At 33.1% G+C, this 20,065-nt stretch overlaps 1 protein-coding gene and 1 long non-coding RNA gene across 2 annotated transcripts; one reads left to right on the top strand and one right to left on the bottom strand.

Annotated features, from left to right (window-relative positions):
* LOC18594735 (cytochrome P450 71D9) lies at positions 246-3,007 on the top strand. The gene is made up of 2 exons (XM_007022363.2): positions 246-1,145; positions 2,265-3,007. Exons 1-2 carry the CDS (start codon positions 246-248, stop codon positions 2,886-2,888), a joined length of 1,524 nt encoding a protein of 507 aa, XP_007022425.2. The 3' UTR covers positions 2,889-3,007.
* LOC108662883 lies at positions 18,037-19,865 on the bottom strand. The gene is made up of 3 exons (XR_001928739.1): positions 19,823-19,865; positions 19,087-19,162; positions 18,037-18,200 (listed from the first exon to the last, which is right to left on the bottom strand). It is a non-coding gene; the product is annotated as an uncharacterized LOC108662883 (long non-coding RNA).

Here is a 20,065-nt window from a genome sequence, read left to right as displayed (position 1 = left end):
GAATCTGATTCTGTACAGGGATCTACTTCTCCCTTCTTTCGGTATAGTAATGCAACCATTACTTTGCTTCTAAAAAAAAAAAAAAAAAAAATTGTTTAAGATTGTTAAAAGAAAGTAGTAAAAAAACTAGTCAAATAAATCAAATACAAAGAAATGACCACTAAAAGCAAACCTATTATATATATCAAACAAATGAACCCACCCAAAAGCAGCGACTCTTAGGTTTAGGACTCCCCTTTGCTCTCATGGAAAACTATCTCCTCTACTTTCTATTCCTTTTCACCTTTACCTACTTCATATTCATGGCCTTGAGGACATGGATGAAACCCACAGCCAATGGCCCTGCATCAAGGCTACCACCAGGTCCACCACAACTACCTCTCATAGGAAACTTGCATCTCTTTAAAGACACTCAAGCTCATCTCTGCCTTGCCCAACTCGCTCAGAAGTATGGCCCCGTCATGCGTCTGCAACTTGGGGAAGTACCAACTGTTGTCGTTTCTTCACCGGAAGGTGCTAAAGAAGTGATGAAAACCCACGACTCCATTTTTTCCGAGAGGCCTTATCTCTATGCTGCAGAGTTGATAACTTACAACTGTAAAGACATCGTGTTTTCGCGTGGTCAATACTTGAGACAGACACGTAAGATTTGTGCGTTGGAGCTGTTAAGCACGAAAAGAGTTCAATCATTCAGACCAATCAGGGAAGAAGAGATATCTAATTTAATTAGAACCATCTCATCAAAAGCAGGACAGGCAATTAACCTGAAATACTTGCTGTATTCTTCAGCGCTCAGCATAGTCTCAAGGTCAGCCTTCGGTGGCAAATGCAAATTCCAAGAAGAATTCCTGAAACTTATCCCAGACATTTCAGATTCGCTCAGTGGTCTCTGTGTTGTTGATTTATATCCTTCAATCAAATTGCTCCATCTAATCAATGCAATGAGGCCTAAAAACAAGAGACTGCATAAGAAAGTAGATGAGATTCTTGAGAACATCATTCATGAACATAGAGTTAAAAAATCAACAGCAAGGGTAGTTGAAGATGAAGGAGCTGGTGATCTTGTACAAGTCCTTCTGGATATTCAGGATCATGGAGGCCTTGAAGTTCCCTTATCAACCTCAAGTGTCAAAGCAATTATACTGGTTAGTTTTATTATTGTTTTATATACCATGCTTATCCTCAAGCACAATATACCACCACGAATTATGTCTACGTATTTAAGAGCTAGTAAGCAACTAATCATATGCAGCCAAAGAATTCACTGACAAATTGCTTAGCTTGAATATTAAACTACGGATTTAAGCTTACCCTATATTTTCGTTTTCAAATTTATCATCCTTTGATGCTGTTCGATTTTGAGAGAGCCTATACTATTAAATTTCGTTTTTTAAAAAAAGAAACATTTTGAATGTGAAGTTATTATTATAATTTTATTGGATGAATTAAATGCAACCCATAAGAATAAAACAAAATCACAATATAACAAATACAAAATAAAATTTAAAAAAACACAAAAGATGCTAAGCAAGAAACTCGAAATCAAATAGGGGTGAATGGGAAATTTACTAAATTTTAAATTTAAAAGATGCTAGAGAATATCATTTAATGTTAACCTTTAGTTTTTTACAAAGAGATAGTTACCCAAATTATTGCTACTAGGGTTAAGCTCATAGCTTTCAGCTAAAGAACTAGTGAGAGATTGCAAATTTTCCCCTACTTTTGTCATTAGTCGCAAACTAAATGAATATAGTATTATGTTTTGATTAAATTTAATTAATAGTATTTATTTATAAGTTTTTCATATAGTTGATTCTATCTTTATCTAATAAATTAAGATTGATAAATCAAAGAAATAAAATTGATTTGGAAATTAAATCAGAACTTTTTCTTGAAAGTAATTCAAGTAAATACTAAAATAGATATAAATATAAAAATTATATACAGTTATTTTAACATATTTACAAAAATTTCACATCTCAAAAACTATCTAAGGAATGAATATTGATAAGTAAAATAAAATATAATGATTCAATTAGACTACAACTCTATCTTAGAATAATGTAAGTAAATCCTAAATCTATGATGAAATTTATTAGAAATAAAATAGCAAAGTAATAAGGGTAAATTTTTTTGGGTAAAAGTTCACATTTCTCAAGTTTGATTTTTTTTTTTTGAGCTAGTATTTAACTCAATAATGTATGTATCACATCTCTTTGTCCAAATAAATAAAAAAATATTTAAACTTACTAATTCCATTGCAGAATATTTTCGGTGCGGGAGGTGACACATCATCTACAGTTGTAGAATGGGCAATGTCGGAAATGTCAAGAAACCCTAGAATAATGAAAAAGGCACAAGCGGAGGTAAGAGGCGTGTTTGCTGGAAAAAGAGATGTGGATGAAGCAGGCCTTCATGATTTGAAATATCTCAATCAAGTTATCAAAGAGACATTAAGATTTCACCCTCCTGCTCCTTTGCTACTTCCAAGAGAATGCCGAGAGAGTTGCGAGGTTAATGGATGGGTCATACAGGCCAAAACCAGGATCATAGTTAATGCATGGGCAATAGGAAGAGATGAAAATTATTGGATGGAAGCTGAGAAGTTTCATCCAGAGAGATTTGATGATAGCTCTTTTAACTATAAGGGAACAGATTTTCATTATATTCCGTTCGGTGCTGGAAGGCGGATATGTCCTGGGATCTCTTTTGCTATTGCCAATGTCGAGCTTACACTTGCTAAATTGCTATACCATTTTGACTGGCAGCTTCCCAATGGAATGAAGCCTGAAGATCTAGATATGACTGGAGTTTTTGCTGCTACATGGCGAAAAAGAGATGATTTGTGTTTAGTTCCCGTTCCTTATGAGTTTGCTTCTTCGGGATAATATATATTTAGCGATTTCAGACAATAAATGTTAATTTCAGACAATAAAGGATGATTGATGTATCTGGTCAGACTCTTGTGGTACATAAATAGTCTGACAAAATATTAGTTATGATCTCCATTTCACATTTATTAATTTTCTCTTATCGTGTGCATAGCACATGAATGTTTTGTACCACAAGTAATATAATATTATAAATAAAAATGGATATTTGAAATAGTTCAATCAATAATTATAAACAACATAACAAGAAAGGGAAAAGCCATCCGAAATAAAAGAAAATGAGAGGTTAGATAAAGTTATATCTCTTAATTATAAGGCCAAGCAACTATTATAAAAAGACTTTAAAAATGAAAAGAAAAATTATGATTTTTAATTAAGGATATGATTTCCATAATAGATAATTACATTAAAAACAATAGTTTGTTAGTTGCATAAAATTAATATATGACACATCAAATTCAATGGTAACTGAGACTTGTATCTATTAAATGCAGTTTGATTTGGTTGGTCAATAATTGAAATGTACATATTGCAACCAAAGAGTTCAAAGCTGTCTAGGTCCAATAGGTAGGCCAAATAGCCCAATCAAACCAATAGACTAAACAACCCAATAGACCAATCAAAAGTCCTAGCTTGCGTCATAAGGGTAGAAATGTCCATACAACCCTGAAAGTATCTAAATTGATTTGAATTCTTGGATTTGTTAATGTATATCTAGGTCTAGATGTGGATTTACTAGATTAAATTACGATATGGATTTAATTTGAATATTATGTCTTCATCTTAAATCTCTTATTTTATCCTTATCTTGTAACCTAATCTTATTTAACAAAAAGGGGCCATCAACCTATAAATACCCTTTTAGTCTCATTTATAACACATATTAGAAAAATAACAAAGCATTCCATTTCTTTTAATAGCTTTCTCTTTTCTTCCTCTCTTTAGCTTTGGCTTTTGTTAGTTATAAGGTTTACTTAAACTTTATTTTCAAAGTTTAAGGCAGCACAAGGTTGGGCTTAAGTTCTAGCACATGATAGTTGGTATCAAAGCTAAGGTTTAGGGAATAGAGATGGTGTCAACAGAAGAATAGTCTGCACCTGTCCAAGAGGTAAAGGAGACTAGAGGTGCTGCCAAGTGAGGTAAATCTAGGGTCATGATGTCCATTCTTAAAGGTTGAGTAGCTAGAATAAAGGTGGTCGTGGGAGAGATAAGGGACAAACTTGAGGAGTTCAAGGCCAACACGAAAGAGTTAGGGTCTAGAGACAATGAGTTTCATGGAGAGTTATAGTAACCCTCAATGAATTAGTCGAGATGTTGAACCACTAGAGGAGTTGGTTGAGTTGTTGTGGTACGAGGTATGGGGGCTTAAGGGGAAGCTCACCACACTAAAGGAAACCACAAGAGGTGGTGTGCCAACTACTCAATTGGGGACTTATTGAAGGTGTCAAAGCCCAAGGAATTCTGAGGTAAAAAAGAAGCCAAGGAGGTGGAGAATTTCTTTTGGAGCTTGGAACATTATTTCAAGGCCATGGGCATCATAGAGGATGTTTTATGGATTAATTCTACAACCATGTATTTGAAGGACATCACCTTGCAATAGTGGAGACGTTAGTGTGATGAGAAACTTGGGGGAGTGACCATTAACACTTAGGTGGAGTTTCGAAAAGAGTTTCGATAGCAATTATAGCTTGAGTACATAGATGATGAGGCTTGTGGCAAACTTAAAAGGCTTACCCAATAAGGTTAGGTAAGAGAATATGTAAAGCAATGCTCTGAATTATGTTACAAGTTAACAGTCTTGGTGAAAGGGAAGCACGCTTTACTTTCATGGATGGGCTCAAGCCATGGGCCAAGTTGGAACTCCAAAGACGAGGTGTGCAAAACATCACAGAGGCCATAAGCATGGCAAAATCGATGGTTGAGTTGCACAAGTTCGACAACAAGCCTTCCACTTCCAAATCCACGAAAAAAGGTAAGAATGGGGGTGACCCAAATCGACACTATAAGGAAGGTAATGGCAAGGAAAAGAAGTTATCAAGAGAAGGAGGAGACCAATGTGACAGTTCACATGGGTGAGGGATTGTCCAAAAAGTGCCAAATTAGTGGCCATGGTTCAAGGGGAGGATGAGCAAGACATAAAGTCCATAAAGCTTGGATTCATGTTGTTTAACATAATCGAGGCCAAACAATTCAATCAAAAAATAGATCTCATGGTTGTTGACATAATGGCTATTGGACAAATTATCAAAGCTTTCATTGACATGAGAGCTTTAGACTTATTTATGGTAGAGGATGCTGCCAAGAAACTAGGCTTGAAGCCTAATTGAGTGATTGATTTCATCAAAATGGTGAATTCAAAGGAAATTTCAACCATGGCTCAACAATAATCGATGTACAATTGGTTGCATGGTGAGCTAAACAGCCTATTAGGGTAATCCATATGGATGATTATGATTGTGTCATTGGCATTGGATATCTTGATAGGATTAATGCTTTGCTTGTGTGTCATGACTAAAACACTAGGGCCATGACCAACGCATGAATCTAGTAAGCAGAACCAATGAGATTCGAGCAAGCCTCATAAATGGGTAAGTAAATAAACATTAACATTAATTCATAAGGCACAAATGGCACATTTAATAACACAAGTTCAAATATGTCCATAACAAACTACCATAGTCATTCAATTCAACAAAAGTACAACCTTGCATTATTAACAAGAGCCATACATTAGCTATCATTTTGGGTCTAGGCAAGTACATAATAGTTCATAGTTACTATAAACAAAAGGGCAATACAATGACATCAACATAAGCAACCCACACATATGTCATGACCAGTGGAGTGGACTCTTAGATCAAAGTTCCTACTAATTGCCAAAAATGTCTAACTCGATTGTTGTTAACCAATCTTTTACGACATGGAAATTCTTAAAGCTATTTATATGTACATGGGCACAAGACATTAGGGTGAGTTCTCATTAACTTAGTGACTAGGAAATAACCAATATGAGTATACAATCATATCAAGATATGCAAATTTTTAAAACATATACAAAATAGTTCAGTAAACCCATTGGAGCACACATTTGCTCATTTCATAACTTATTAATTTGCTTCCAAGCATCATGAACCAATAATAAGATGGCAACAAGAGAAGGGTCCTCGCGAGGTAATGATACATGCCCAGTGCTGAAGTCGTTGATAGTAAACGAGGTCACCAGGATCGTGACACCTTCTAACTAGACCATATCATCATCTATAACATGCTCATCAAATGAAAATCATGCAGACCTTAACTTGTCTAATAGCTCATTACATGGCCAATAATATAGCATATTCCATAGATGAAAGCAACATACTAATGTTGTCACAATTAGTGGTAATCATTCATGCATAATAACATTTACATTATCGAACCAAGGCACTAAGCAATAGGCTTGTGCATCAAATAGGCAATCCATCAATCATAGTCATAGTCAAGCTCAATCACCATAAAGTGTCTCATCCAATATACATAAGTTCAATTTATCAACTATGATTCAATTACATCCCATGGCAGCACGTGTTATGCATTACATGCATCTACCCAATGAACTATAAACCCCACACACCTAAATTTGCCAATACAGCTCACCAATCAATTAAGGTTTCCAGAGCTTGTTAGATTCCAGCTTAATACAATCTTTGAAGCTTAGTTTTTCCCCTATGAAGAATATAAGAGCTAAACTCTTAGTTTCAAAGCATTTGATAATTTACCTAAACTCTAAGTCTAACTACCAACTCATAATTCATACTTTCTTTAAGTTCTAAGGCTTTAGGTAGTTAGAACCTTACCTTATAGTTGATTTCAACTCTTCATAACTCCAAAAACCCAATAACTCAAAAAGAAAATCAATTGCGCTGGAACCATACATAATTCTCATTTAATAATTGCTTAATTTATAAACTAAAAGGCTAAAAAGCTTAATCTTACCTCTTTGATCATTTTCTATGCTCCTTAATGCTTAGAATGAGCTCCAATATTTCTTGGAGAACTTAAGGCTTCAAGTGGCAATTGAAGAAAGTTTTTTCCATTTTTCTTTCAAATGGATGGAATGCCTTTTACTTTTGTCATTTTACATGCATCTATCGATAGATTTGTTGTATTTCTCAGCATTTTGTCGTTCATCAATCAATAAATAAGCTTGTTTATTAATAGCTAGTGCACTAGACACCTTTAAATCATTCTCGTATTTCTATCTATTGATAGATTTGACAAATCTATCGATTGATTATGCCATAATTTCTTCAAATTGTTTACGAGTGGCTATCTATCGATAGTTACGTGAATCTATTGATAGATGGTCTTTAGTTCTATTGACAGATGATCTTCAATTTATTTCAAATTGCCTCTTAACTTGAATCTATCGATAGATGTAAAACATTAACTGATAGATTATAACCATAACCTAAAATTTCAACACTTTCAGGCTTTTAACTCTATCTTCAAGCTTTTTGACTCTTATTGACTTAGATAGAGTATCAAAACTTAGTATTTAAACCTTAATTCAACAACATATACGTCAAACATATCATTCAAATGCACAAAGATTCATAATCATGCTTTTTTACATTATATGCACATTTGCAATATTTCGTGTACACTTCAATACATGTTATTTCATTAAACATCTTAGCATAACCATAAACAACATTCATCAAAGTTAAGGGTGTTACATTGTGCCTTTTGCAAATTGCATTTGTGTGTTCGACACAAAGGGGCAATGTGTAATACTAGTGAGAATAGGATGTAACTTAGATGGTTTTTGGGTTCAAGATTGTCACAACCTGGAACTCCCCATCGAGCCCATGACAACAGCCACGTTGTCCCGATCAACACTCGTTACCCAGATTGTCAACCGGAACCCTGCAAGGCTTTAATATAAGTTTCTTTTCCCCAGTGAGCAACCGTTACCAAATATCATGTTCTAAAAGAATTTAAGCTATTTTCAACTGAAATCAATAAAAAAATGATTTCTGTTTCACAGGAGCATTTTGGTCATCTTTCCTCAAAATTCTCGAAATCCGTTAAAAATGTAGTATGCAAGTAGAAAACACATAATTCATAATCAAAAATAAATTTAAACATCCAAAACTTTCATTTAAAATGAAATTATAACTATTTGATTATAATAAAGATATAGAATAAAATATTCAATTTTTTTCATAAAACAATATTTTTAGAACACTGCGTAAATAATTTTGTACAGGAAAAAGCAAAATAAATTCATATATATGATAATATAGATAACCAATGTATAAAATTAAATTTACAGTGACACATGGGCCCACGAACGACTAAAAGTGTCAAAAGAATTGAACCTACATATTTTGAGGATGCTAATCCAATTGTAGTCCTCGATGAAATGAGCTATTTACCGACTATCCTGATGCCTAAAATGGTTGGAAAGGAGGGTGGTGAGATTATAAAATCCTAGTGAGTAAACAAATATCATTTAAAATATCTAAAGGCGAGTAAAAGGAGACTATTAAAACATTTCATCAAACTGTAATTTATCATTTTTCAACTTATTTCAACCAAATGAAATCAATTTATTTAAATCAAGTAATCAGTATGGCTTATGAATTTCTTAAAAAGCTTGGCCCATGCAAAAAATTATTATCATACTCAGTTATCTGGGATACCTTGGCCGAGGGCTATCTCAACTGAGTCCGCCAAGGCTATTAAAAAATCATGTATGCATAAAACATGTTTTCATTTTGAAAATATAGCTTTTCCTTGGCGTTGGCTGAGCTCAACTTCATGTGGTGGTTTGGCTTGAAGTGAACTGTAAAATCATACCTCGAGAGTTACCCTACTCACCTCTCCAATCGAGGTAAAATATGACGAGGTTTACCATGCCCCTTTAATAGGCTAGTCCACGGAAACCCGCCTATTGCAGTAAGCTAAACCCACCATACAATAAAATTTTGATAGCTTGACAAGGCTAATATATTACTACCCAGCCTGCAAGGGTAAAATAAAACACAGCCCAGCCAGTCATGCCAACACAATAACATAAGCCATCAATTCAATCTTAAATTTACAACATATCAGTGGTCTCCAATTACTCTATTTTCAAAATCATCATTCAGTCTCCAAAACAATTTATAAAATCTTTTTATTTAAACTCATTTTTGTTTATAAAACCTAAAATTTGCCATTTAACTCATTTTCATAAAATTTCACCAAAACCGAATTAAAACATACTTTAGATAATTAAAATGATGATAAGGTTACTCATAGTACTAGGAGTTCGATATACTCTTATTCCCGATCTTCAAGCACAGTCTCTTTACCCTTGTTAGAGGGCTCACCACCTATACATCATACGTGACACGAATTTCAATAAATTGTGTCAATTTATTATAAACTATTTCAGGCTCTCTAAATTTAAATGAATGCATGCAATGGGATGCAAAATGTCTAATTAATCACTTAAATGTGATATTCGACCAAAGTCACACTATACTCAGCCTAATCGGGTAAAATCTCTAATTTAACTCCAAATCAATTCTTCTCACTTTCCACACTCTAATTATACCTAAATTACCTCAGTGACCATGAATGAGATTCAATTTATCAGTCCCGAGTCAATAATCACACATGTCTATACGCTAAGCAAAAATTCATATTTTCACACCAAAATTTCCCATTTAATTTCTAGCCTCACCAAACATCAAATATCACCAAAATATCATAAAATATCATCAATTTCAGCCACAATATCCTCCCTAGAAAATTCGGCCAATGATGGGTAATGGGAGAAAATGAATTTTTCTTGTTGGTTTGTTTCTAGACATGATAAACTAACTAAAAACACTAACATAACTTAGAATCAAATCAATCCAACTTCATTCTCTCTCCATACCCATTCCAACCAACCATGAATTCACCATGCAAATATGAAAAATAACCATGGAAAATGAAAAAGAAAGCATGGGTAGTGTAAATCACAAGTCAAAATCAAGAAATTTTACCTTTATTAGCTTAATCCCTTTAAATCCCACACTTTTTCTTCAATTTTCCCACCTAGGGTTCTTGTTTTTTTTTCCTTTCCTCCTTTGCTCTTCTTTGGCCGGCCATATGAATAAGAAATGGGCTGATTTTGTGTTAATTTTAAAGCTAAATATTTAATGGTTATAAATATGTCATGTGTCACCATTTCATTGGTCCATTTTTATTTCTTAACTATTAAGCTTTCTCTCTCCACTATATAAATTCCTTCAATTATCTATGATAAAATTGGGTAAAATCCATGTGCTAGACAAGTGTTCTGGTGGTAGAAAATTACAATTTTGCCCTTGGGGCTACAAAATTACCATTTTACCCCTATATTTCGAAAAATACCAAGATCACCATTTTTCACTTCTCAACCTCAAATCATACTCCAAGAAGTCAAATATGGTCAAAATCTTTAAAAAAATTCCCATTTTGTCATCAAGTGGTAAAATTACCATTTTACCCTTGGATAGTGAAATTTTCTATTTGACTCCAAATTGATTCTCGAACTCCAAATCACCATATTAAACCATTCTGGGACTTTAAAATTCTTAATTTCATATTAAAGTTTCTATTTGATCTAGTTCAAGGCTTAAATCAACTTTGTTGTACCTATAGGTACAATACCGATTTTTGTAAATTTTTCGGGACTCTCTTAGCATGCAAACATGCTATCCATCACATGTATGTCATGACAAATATTTTACAAAGTCAGGCTTGACATCTTCTCCACTTCGATCAACCATATGATCCTTCTTCATGACTGATTTCGACATCCAGCTAAATATTAATATTTTAATATTATTTCATTAATAAAATATCATTTGATTCTAAAAATTTTCTCTTATCTCTTTGGTTCCCAAAGTTCCTTATTATGCCTCAATTCGCATCCGACAAACTTTATTTATCACCATATCAAAGTATGGGACATTTCAATCTCCCCCAGTTAAATAGAATTTGTCTTCGAATTCACGTCGATGTTGCGTTATCAATCTCCTTCTCTAGGGACATTCAATTTATTTACCTCGTTCACCTTCAGTTTAATTAAATGCTTTATTTATGGCAATTATCATCCTTTAAAGCCAGATCAGCAGTACCTTTCACAATCATGATTTCTTATATCGAGTCACCAAGCATACCTTTATCACCCTTATTAAATTTAAACCATAACTTCATCTCAATTATACTGATTTTGATCACATATCATACTTACTTATGTATACCTAATCATCATTTTATTAATTTGCTCCATGCCAAATTTCTCAACCTTGATTCATTCATCTTATTCTAGTCCATACCTTTCTTTTAATAGAGTTCCATTAAGAACTTAAACAATCCAAGGTTTACCTTCAAAGTCACTCATAACTTTAATCGTTTATTGCATGCCCGATAACACTTTAGCTCACTGACCTCCTCTGGACATTATTTCAAAATCTCCCAATTACTGAGAACAATTATTCACTTTAGTTAGTCAAATTATCAATTTCATATATACATGTGTACATGCATTTTCAAATGTCAACATCTCTCGTTATGTATAGGGATCCATGTGTTCACATGCCTTGGACTACATTCCCTTTTATTCATTTGCATCCCAATCCTAGTTTTAATATAATAATTCTTATAGTGCATGTCAACCTTCTTATTATACTTGCATATAACTTCATATCATTTATATCATTTCCAACCATATGCTTGAGTTTTATCATGCTATGTCCTCACATCACAATGTCATTAATCACATCTCACTTACTAAATGTCACTTAAAAAATTAGATTGTTTCTAATCATGCATGCCTTATGCATTTTCAAATTCTAATTTCCATACTACCTTAGGAAATTTTCATTATCAAGCTTCATTATCCAAATTATCTTCATTCATCTTTTGTTCTATTCTTCCATACTAATGTGATATCATTCGCCCTAGACCAATCTACAGTTTGTACTTAAAACTGTAAGACTTGAAATAAGGTTCTTCTAAGTACTTTTCAATGTCAATACGAATTTCACTTCTAATTTAGGGCCTCCTCTTTACAGCCACATAACTTAATGCTAGCTTCCATAAAATCCGTAGCAAAACTCTTATTGAGTATTTCCTCATCGAAGCTATTTGTCTGCATTCAAAGTCAACACATCAATCATTCTCAAGCAGTGGGTTTCCCTTCTAGACATATATCATGAGTTCCATAACCATTTATATCCTCTTGTGCTCATCACAAATAATAGGTAAAGTCAATATTTTCAAATTCATCTCATCCTACAACACTTGTCAACAATCAATAAATCCCACTTTAGAATACTCTTTCCATATTGTATAGTAATTTCACCATATAGTATCACGGCACTATGTTCCTCCATTCTACTATCATGCATACTCCACAGAATTGAATTAGAAGACTTACGTAATTTAACTAATGCTAATTCCATTTAATCATATCTTAAATACTCCAAACTTGTAAATTACAACTCCAAGTGTATGTCCATATATTGATAATCTTTTATATATTTCATAATCATGAAAACTACAACTTACAAACTAGCTTTCTATCATATGCACACTATTAGAACATTAATTTCAACATGTTTAATTCTCCTTTGGTGATATGTTAAGATCATTCCTGGATACATTTCCATATTAACATTGATATGCCTTTACCATAGCATTTAGCGCACATTTGATGAAGGAATTGTCTCCAAATAACTCTTAAATACATAATTATCAAATTGTACACCACTAAATGTTAAGATCTTGACTTTATTCATCAATAACCAATCACAACTATTAAGTGAATAATTTACTTAGTTATTTCACCTTGCCTTTGCGATCATAAGATCAAAGTTGTTTAAAACTTAGGATGCAGAAGTTCTCTCTCTTAAAGTATATCCAAACATCAACATTTTCTAAATTCTTTACTTTGGGGAAATCACCTTCAAGACTGATCATTCGTATCATAGGCCACACTTTGAATCGAATAAACTTTTAAATTGATCTTTCAAGTAATTTGTAATCAGTCTCAATTATAGAACTTTATATGGCACTTAGACTAGATTCGACATTTCCAAGTCATTTAACCTCAAGCTGCCAATTCTACATCTAATCCTTTAATCCTTTGGCTCCCTCTGCTATGCATAGTAAAGTTCAAACTCATCCTTAGAGCAGATTTGTTTACTAACTTCTTACTTCATGACCACACATCAATTATAGTAATCATTGATACTCAATCTTGAGTTAATTCACGTGCTTATATCCATGAAATATAATAGGTCCAATTAATTCTTGAAATCTCACAATCGCTTAATTAAAATCAACATCAGTTCCCTCTAAGCTACTGTACCTATTCAACACATTTTCACATATAAAATATTTCAAAATCCCAACACCACTTTTATATGGGCATAACAAGCTCAATTAACATAGTGTTCTTATCTTCACGCACATAAGTATGGGTTTACTCTTACCTCACTACTTAATTTATACACTCCAAGTGAATTACAACCATCACTATTCATTCTAATCAAAGTGCGCCCCTTATTACCATTATCACACGTGCTCTTTTATATTAACCCCATTATAATCCATAGTCCCCAAATCTTTTTCCAATTGACAACCATGAGTTCAATTATAACTCCACCAAATGAATAAATTATCATGGCCTATTAGTCCAACTCCAAATTTCTCCATCCTTAATCGAAGCGATATATCATTTCATTAATCTTTCATTAGGAGCATTTATTTTAAGATCCCTCCAACACTGGCTCGTGTCATGGGTGGCATCTTAAACCCGGACGACGATTTTACTTATGACCTTTGCATGACATTAACAAAGAAGTGGATTACTGGGAACAAGAGTTCATATAACTCCCTGTCTATGACTTATGCTCCTATAAGATCTATAAGAAGAAATAGATCGAGTCTAAATAGCTCCAAATTCTATGTGCAGATGCACGTATTCTATTCTATCAAACCTAACTTGAAATACCCCATACTTTGATATGGTGATAAATAGAGCGTATCGAATGCTAATTGAGGCCAATTATAATGTTTAAACGTGATAGAAGATGAAAGGAGTAGTTTCGGATAATATGATTCGAGCGCAAAAAAATAACAAGAAAATAATAATAATTTTATCAGAGGAGAATTTGTGAGATAAAAGGTGATTCGAAAGTCAAGTGAGGCATAATAAGGTATTTTGGGTACTAAGGAGAGAAGATAAAATTTTTAGAATAAAATAATATTTTATTATTTAAATAATATTAAAATATTAATATTTAATCGAATGTCGAAATCAGTCGTGAAAAAGGATCATATGGTTGATCCAAGTGAGGGAGAAGAAATACAAGTGATTTTTTGTAGAAATGAGCGACAAAAGTGAAATATGCGTGTTTTGTTAAGTCGAACCAACGCGGATAAATAAATATTTAAATATTGTGGTAATATCGCGTTGAGGTGCAATTTGTATATTTCGGTGGTACACGCATCGAGAAAGGAAGTTAGATGAAAATTGGAATTTTTAGATGTATTAAAAGGATCAAAATTGAAAAATAAAGATTAAAGGATATGTAGTGAAATTAAGGAGAAAAATAAAATGAACATAGAGTAAAATAATAATAGTATAAAAAATATATATATACATGTTAGAGGACCAACATGGGCAGCCGCCCATGTGGTCAATAAAATGGTCAGAGACTCTTGGTGAATTGGAAGGGGGGGGTCCGGCCATGTGAAGCAACAAGTGAAGGAAGAAAAGAAAAATTTTGATGTGGCCGGTTAGAATGTTGTGGAACATTCAAGAGAGAAATAAAATATATAAATGTGTAATTGACCAAACTAAGTGAAGAAGACCAAGAAGAAAAGAGAGGTCGATTGAGGGAGAGTAAATGAGAAATAAAAGAGCAAAGGAAGAAGAAAGAACCGAGAGAAAGAAAAACAAAAAGAAAACCGTGCATGAGAAAGGAAAACAAAAGGAAAAGAGAGTTGAGTTGAGGGGCTGTTTTTGCTACCATTCAAGAAGGAAAAGAGAGCCATTTAAGGGCTGATTTTGGAGGCTGAAAAGAGCCATTTTTTTGCTAGTTTTGGAGGCTAGAAAGTACCATTTTTTTGCTGGTTTTGGAGGCCAAAAAGTGCAGAATTTTGCAGCAGAAAATTGAAAGTTTTGAGGTTCTGTTTTGATGGTTAATTATGGTTGTTTTGGCTGCAAATTTTTGGAGCGAAAGGTACAGCGTAGCTGCTGAAATTTTAAGAAAAAAACAGAGCAGCATAGCTACTGATTTTGAAGCAAAAATAAGCAGCTTTAGCTGTTGAAAAAATTAAAAGTTGAAAGGCAAGAAAGGGTGACCGGTGGTGAGAGGGAAAGAGAGGAAGAGAGTGGGACGGTTTATACATGTGAAGAGAAGAAAAAGGAAGACAACAAGGCTGCTGGACGGTGGGAGAGAAAGAAAGAAAGAAAAGAAAAGAAAAGACAGGAAAATAAACTAACAAGGAAAATGGGCATGGCCCAACAAGCAATAAAAATGGACATGGTCCAATTAAAAAGAAATGGGAGAAGTCCATGAAGAAGAGTCTAAAAACAACAAAGGAAGAAAAATCCAAAAGAAAAGGAAGGTGGAGATTTGGGCCAACCTAGTTTAATTGGGTAAAATTTCTTTACTCTTCACCATGATTTATTTTGAAATTGGACTATATGGAGGCTAGTTTATTTTATTTAATTATGCATTAGTTAGTTGGTGATATGAAGTAAAAGTAAGTTGCTTAGAAGGTTGAAATAGGCACTTAATACCATAAATAAGTTACCGGTATTAATAATCTAAAGAATTACGTGAACGAAGGATGCAATTAATTATAGTAAAAATATATTAAGATATGAATTAGGTGAGTGGATTTATGATAGAATGAGAGAGAAAAAAATAGAATTAATTCACTAAATGTATTGAATTTAAATGGTTGCTAGGAAAGCGTGTTGAACAAAGTAGGTGACGGGCAATTAAGTATAATTATACTTGTATATGAATCAATAGCGACGTAGAAATCCCACTATTATGAGGTGAGTAACCTTACCATCATTTTAATTATCTAAAGTATGTTTTTAATCAGTTTCGGTGAAATTTTATGAAAATGAGTTTAAATGGTAAATCTTGAGTTTTACAAACAAAATGTGTCTACATGAAAAGATTTTATAAATTGCTTTAAAATTGAATGGAGATTTTGAAAAATAGAGTAATTAGAGACCACTTGTTATGAATTAAATTTATGATTTGAATCTAATGGCTTATGACAGTATTTGCATGAATGGCTGAATTGGTATTTGTGTTGAAATATATGAAATGTGTATTTAGCCTTGAAAGGCTGTGAATTATAATAATTGCCATGTCATGCTAGAATGAATTTTATCGATTGGTGGATTATATATTAATTAATCACTGTAGTAGGAGATTTCAGTGGACCAGCCTTTTAGAGGGGCACAGTAAACCCCATTATATTTTTACCTCGAATGGAGAGGCGCATAGGGTATCTCTTGGGGTAAAGCTTAGGGTTCACTTCACGCCAAGCCACCACGTGAAGGGGAACTCAGCCAACGCCAAGGAACGGCTATGTTTTCTCAAACTAAAAATATGTTTTACGTATATATAAAAATTTTAACAGCCTTGGCAGGCTCGAGTGTACGCCTCTGATCAACATGTCACCGAGTACTATTTGATGGCATGAGCCAAATGTTTATGGAAATCATAAGCCTTAATGAGAAATTAAATGAAATGCAACCGTTTGCATGGGTTGGGATGAATTTTCAAATTGGGAAATACATAATATGATTGGATATTTTAATTGTCTCCTTTTACTCGGTTTTAGCTGATTTAAATGGTGTTTGTTTACTCACTGGGATTTTATAATCTCACCACCCTCCTTTCCACCCATTTCAGGATCAGAGTAGACTGTAGATAGTTGATTCCTTCGAGGGCTTCCATTGGACTTGCATCCTCTAAATTGTAGGTTCACCGTTTTCCTCACTTCTAGTCATTCGTGGGCCTAATTGATACTGTAAATTTAAATTAATTTAAATACTCTAGTTTATTGCGTTACAGTATGAATGAATTTATTTTGTTTTTACGTTACAAAAAGTATTTACGCATAACTCCAAAATTACTGTTTATAAGAAAGTAAAATATTTTATTGAATATTTTGTTTTACCTTCTTATTATATTCAAATAATTATAATTTCATTTTAAATAAAGGTTTTAGATGGCTAAACATATTTTTAATTGTGAATTATGCGATTGGTACTTCTTTACTACATTTTTAACTGGTTTCGAAATTTTCAATGGAAATTGACCAAAATGCCCTTGTGAGACAAAATTTTTTATTTTATCAGTTTTAAGTTGGAAATAGCTCAAAACCCTTTAGAACATAAAATTTGACAATGGTTACTCACCGGGGGAAATGAGAAACTGATATTAAGCCTTGCGGGGTTCTAGTTGGCATTTTGAGAGATGAGTGCCCATCGGGGCACCGAGACTGTTGTCACGGGCTCGAGGGCAGTTCTGGGTCGTGACATAACTTAACTTAACTCGAGCCACACTAACACTGTAGTTTTTAAATAACTTTAAAACTAAAAAGTCTAATCTTTAAAACCAAAAGCTCTGATACCAATATAATTGTCACAACCCAGAACTCCCATCGAGCTCGTGATAATCGTCGCTTTGTCTCGATCGACATTCATTACCCAATTTGTCAATTGGAATCCTGCAAGGCTTTAATATTAGTTTCTCTTTTCCCCGGTGAGTAACCGTTACCAAATATCATGTTCTAAAAGAATTTAAGTTATTTCCAACTATAATCAATAAAAAAAATGATTTCTGTCTCACAGAGGCATTTTGGTTATTTTTCCTCAAAAGTTTTGAAACAGGTTAAAAATGTAGTATGCAAGTATAAAACACATAATTCATAATCAAAAATAAATTTAAACATTTCAAACTTTCATTTAAAATGAAATTATAACTATTTGAATATAATAAAGATATAGAATAAAATATATATTTTTTTTCATAAAATAATATTTTTAGAACACTACGTAAATAATTTTTTACAGCGAAAAAGCAAAATAAATTCATATATATTGTAATATAGATAACCAAAGTATAAAATTAAATTTGCAGTGACTCGTGGGCCCACGAACGACTAAAAGTGTCAAAAGAATTGAACCTACATATTTTGAGGATGCCAATCCAATTGTAGTCCTCGATGAAATGAGCTATTTACTGACTATCCTGATGCCTGAAATGGGTGAAAATGAGGGTGGTGAGATTATAAAATCCTAGTGAGTAAACAAATAACATTTAAAATATCTAAAGGCGAGTATTAAAACATTAAAACATTTATCATTTTTCAACTTATTTCATCAAACTATAATTTATCATTTTTCAACTTATTTCAACCAAATGAAATCAATTTATTTAAATCAAGTAATCAGTATGGCTTATGAATTTCTTAAAAAGCTTGGCTCATGCCAAAAATTATTATCATACTCAATTATCAGTGATACCTTGGCCGAGGGCTATCTCAACTGAGACCGCCAAGGCTATTAGAAAGTCATGTACGCATAAAACATGTTTTCATTTTCAAAATATAGTCGTTCCTTGGCGTTGGCTGAGCTCACCTTCACGTGGTGGTTTGACGTGAAGTGAACTCTAAAATCATACCTCAGGAGTTACCCTACTCGTCTCTCCAACCGAGGTAAAATATAATGGGGTTTACCGTGCCCCTCTAATAGACTAGTCCACGAAAACCCACCTACTACAGTAAGCTAAACTCACCATACAATAAAATTTTGACAGCATGACAGGACTAATATATTACTACCTAGCCAACAAGGGTTAAATAAAACAATTCATACAATTCATAAAACACAGCCTAGCCAGTCATGCCAACACAATAACATAAGCCATCAATTCAATCTTAAATTTACAACATATCAGTGGTCTCCGATTACTCTATTTTCAAAATCATCATTCAATTTCCAAAACAATTTATAAAATCTTTTTATTTAAACTCATTTTTGTTTATAAAACCTAAAATTTGCCATTTAACTCATTTTCATAAAATTTCACTAAAACCGAATTAAAACATACTTAGATATTAAAATGATAATAAAGTTACTCACAGTACTAGGAGTTCGATATCCTTCTATTCTCGATCTTCGGGCACAATCTCTTTACCCTTGTTAAAGGGCTCACCACCTGTACATCATACGTGACACGAATTTTAATAAATTGTGTCAATTTATCATAAACTATTTCAGGCTCTCTAAATTTAAATGAATGAATGCGATGGGATGAAAAATGTTTGATTAATCACTTAAATGTGATATTCGACCTAAGTCACACTATACTCGGCCTAATCGGGTAAAATCTCCAATTTAACTCTAAATCAATTTTTCTCACTTTCTACACTCCAATTATACCTAAATTACCTCAGTGACTGTGAATGACATTCAATTTATTAGTCCCGGGTCAATAATCACACATGTCTATACGTTAAGCAAAAATTCAGATTTTCACACCAAAATTTTCCATTTAATTTCAAGCCTCACCAAACATCAAATATCACCAAAATATCATAAAATATCATCAATTTCAGCCACAATATCCTCCCTAGAAAATTCGGCCAATGATGGGTAATGGGAGAAAATGAATTTTTCTTGTTGGTTTGTTTTTAGACATGATAAACTAACTAAAAACCCTAACATAACTTAGAATCAAATCAATCCAACTTCATTCTCTCTCCATACCCATTCCAACCAGCCATGAATTCACTATGAAAACATGAAATCTAACCATGGAAAATGAAAAAGAAAGCATGGGTAGTGTAAATCACAAGTCAAAATCAATAAATTTTACCTTTATTAGCTTAATCCCTTGAAATCTCACACTTTTTCTTCAATTTTCCCACTTAGGGTTCTTGTTTTTTTTTCCCTTTCCTCCTTTGTTCTTCTTTGGCCGGCCATATGAATAAGAAATGGGCTGATTTTGTGTTAATTTTAAAGCTAAATATTTAATGGTTATAAATATGTCATGTGTCACCATTTCATTGGTCCATTTTTATTTCTTAACTATTAAGCTTTCTCTCTCCACCATATAAAT

Source organism: Theobroma cacao, chromosome 7, assembly GCF_000208745.1.
Source record: "Theobroma cacao cultivar B97-61/B2 chromosome 7, Criollo_cocoa_genome_V2, whole genome shotgun sequence".
Taxonomy (NCBI): domain Eukaryota; kingdom Viridiplantae; phylum Streptophyta; class Magnoliopsida; order Malvales; family Malvaceae; genus Theobroma; species Theobroma cacao.
Note: the sequence above shows the minus strand (reverse complement) of the source record. Positions and strands in the feature narration are given on the sequence as shown.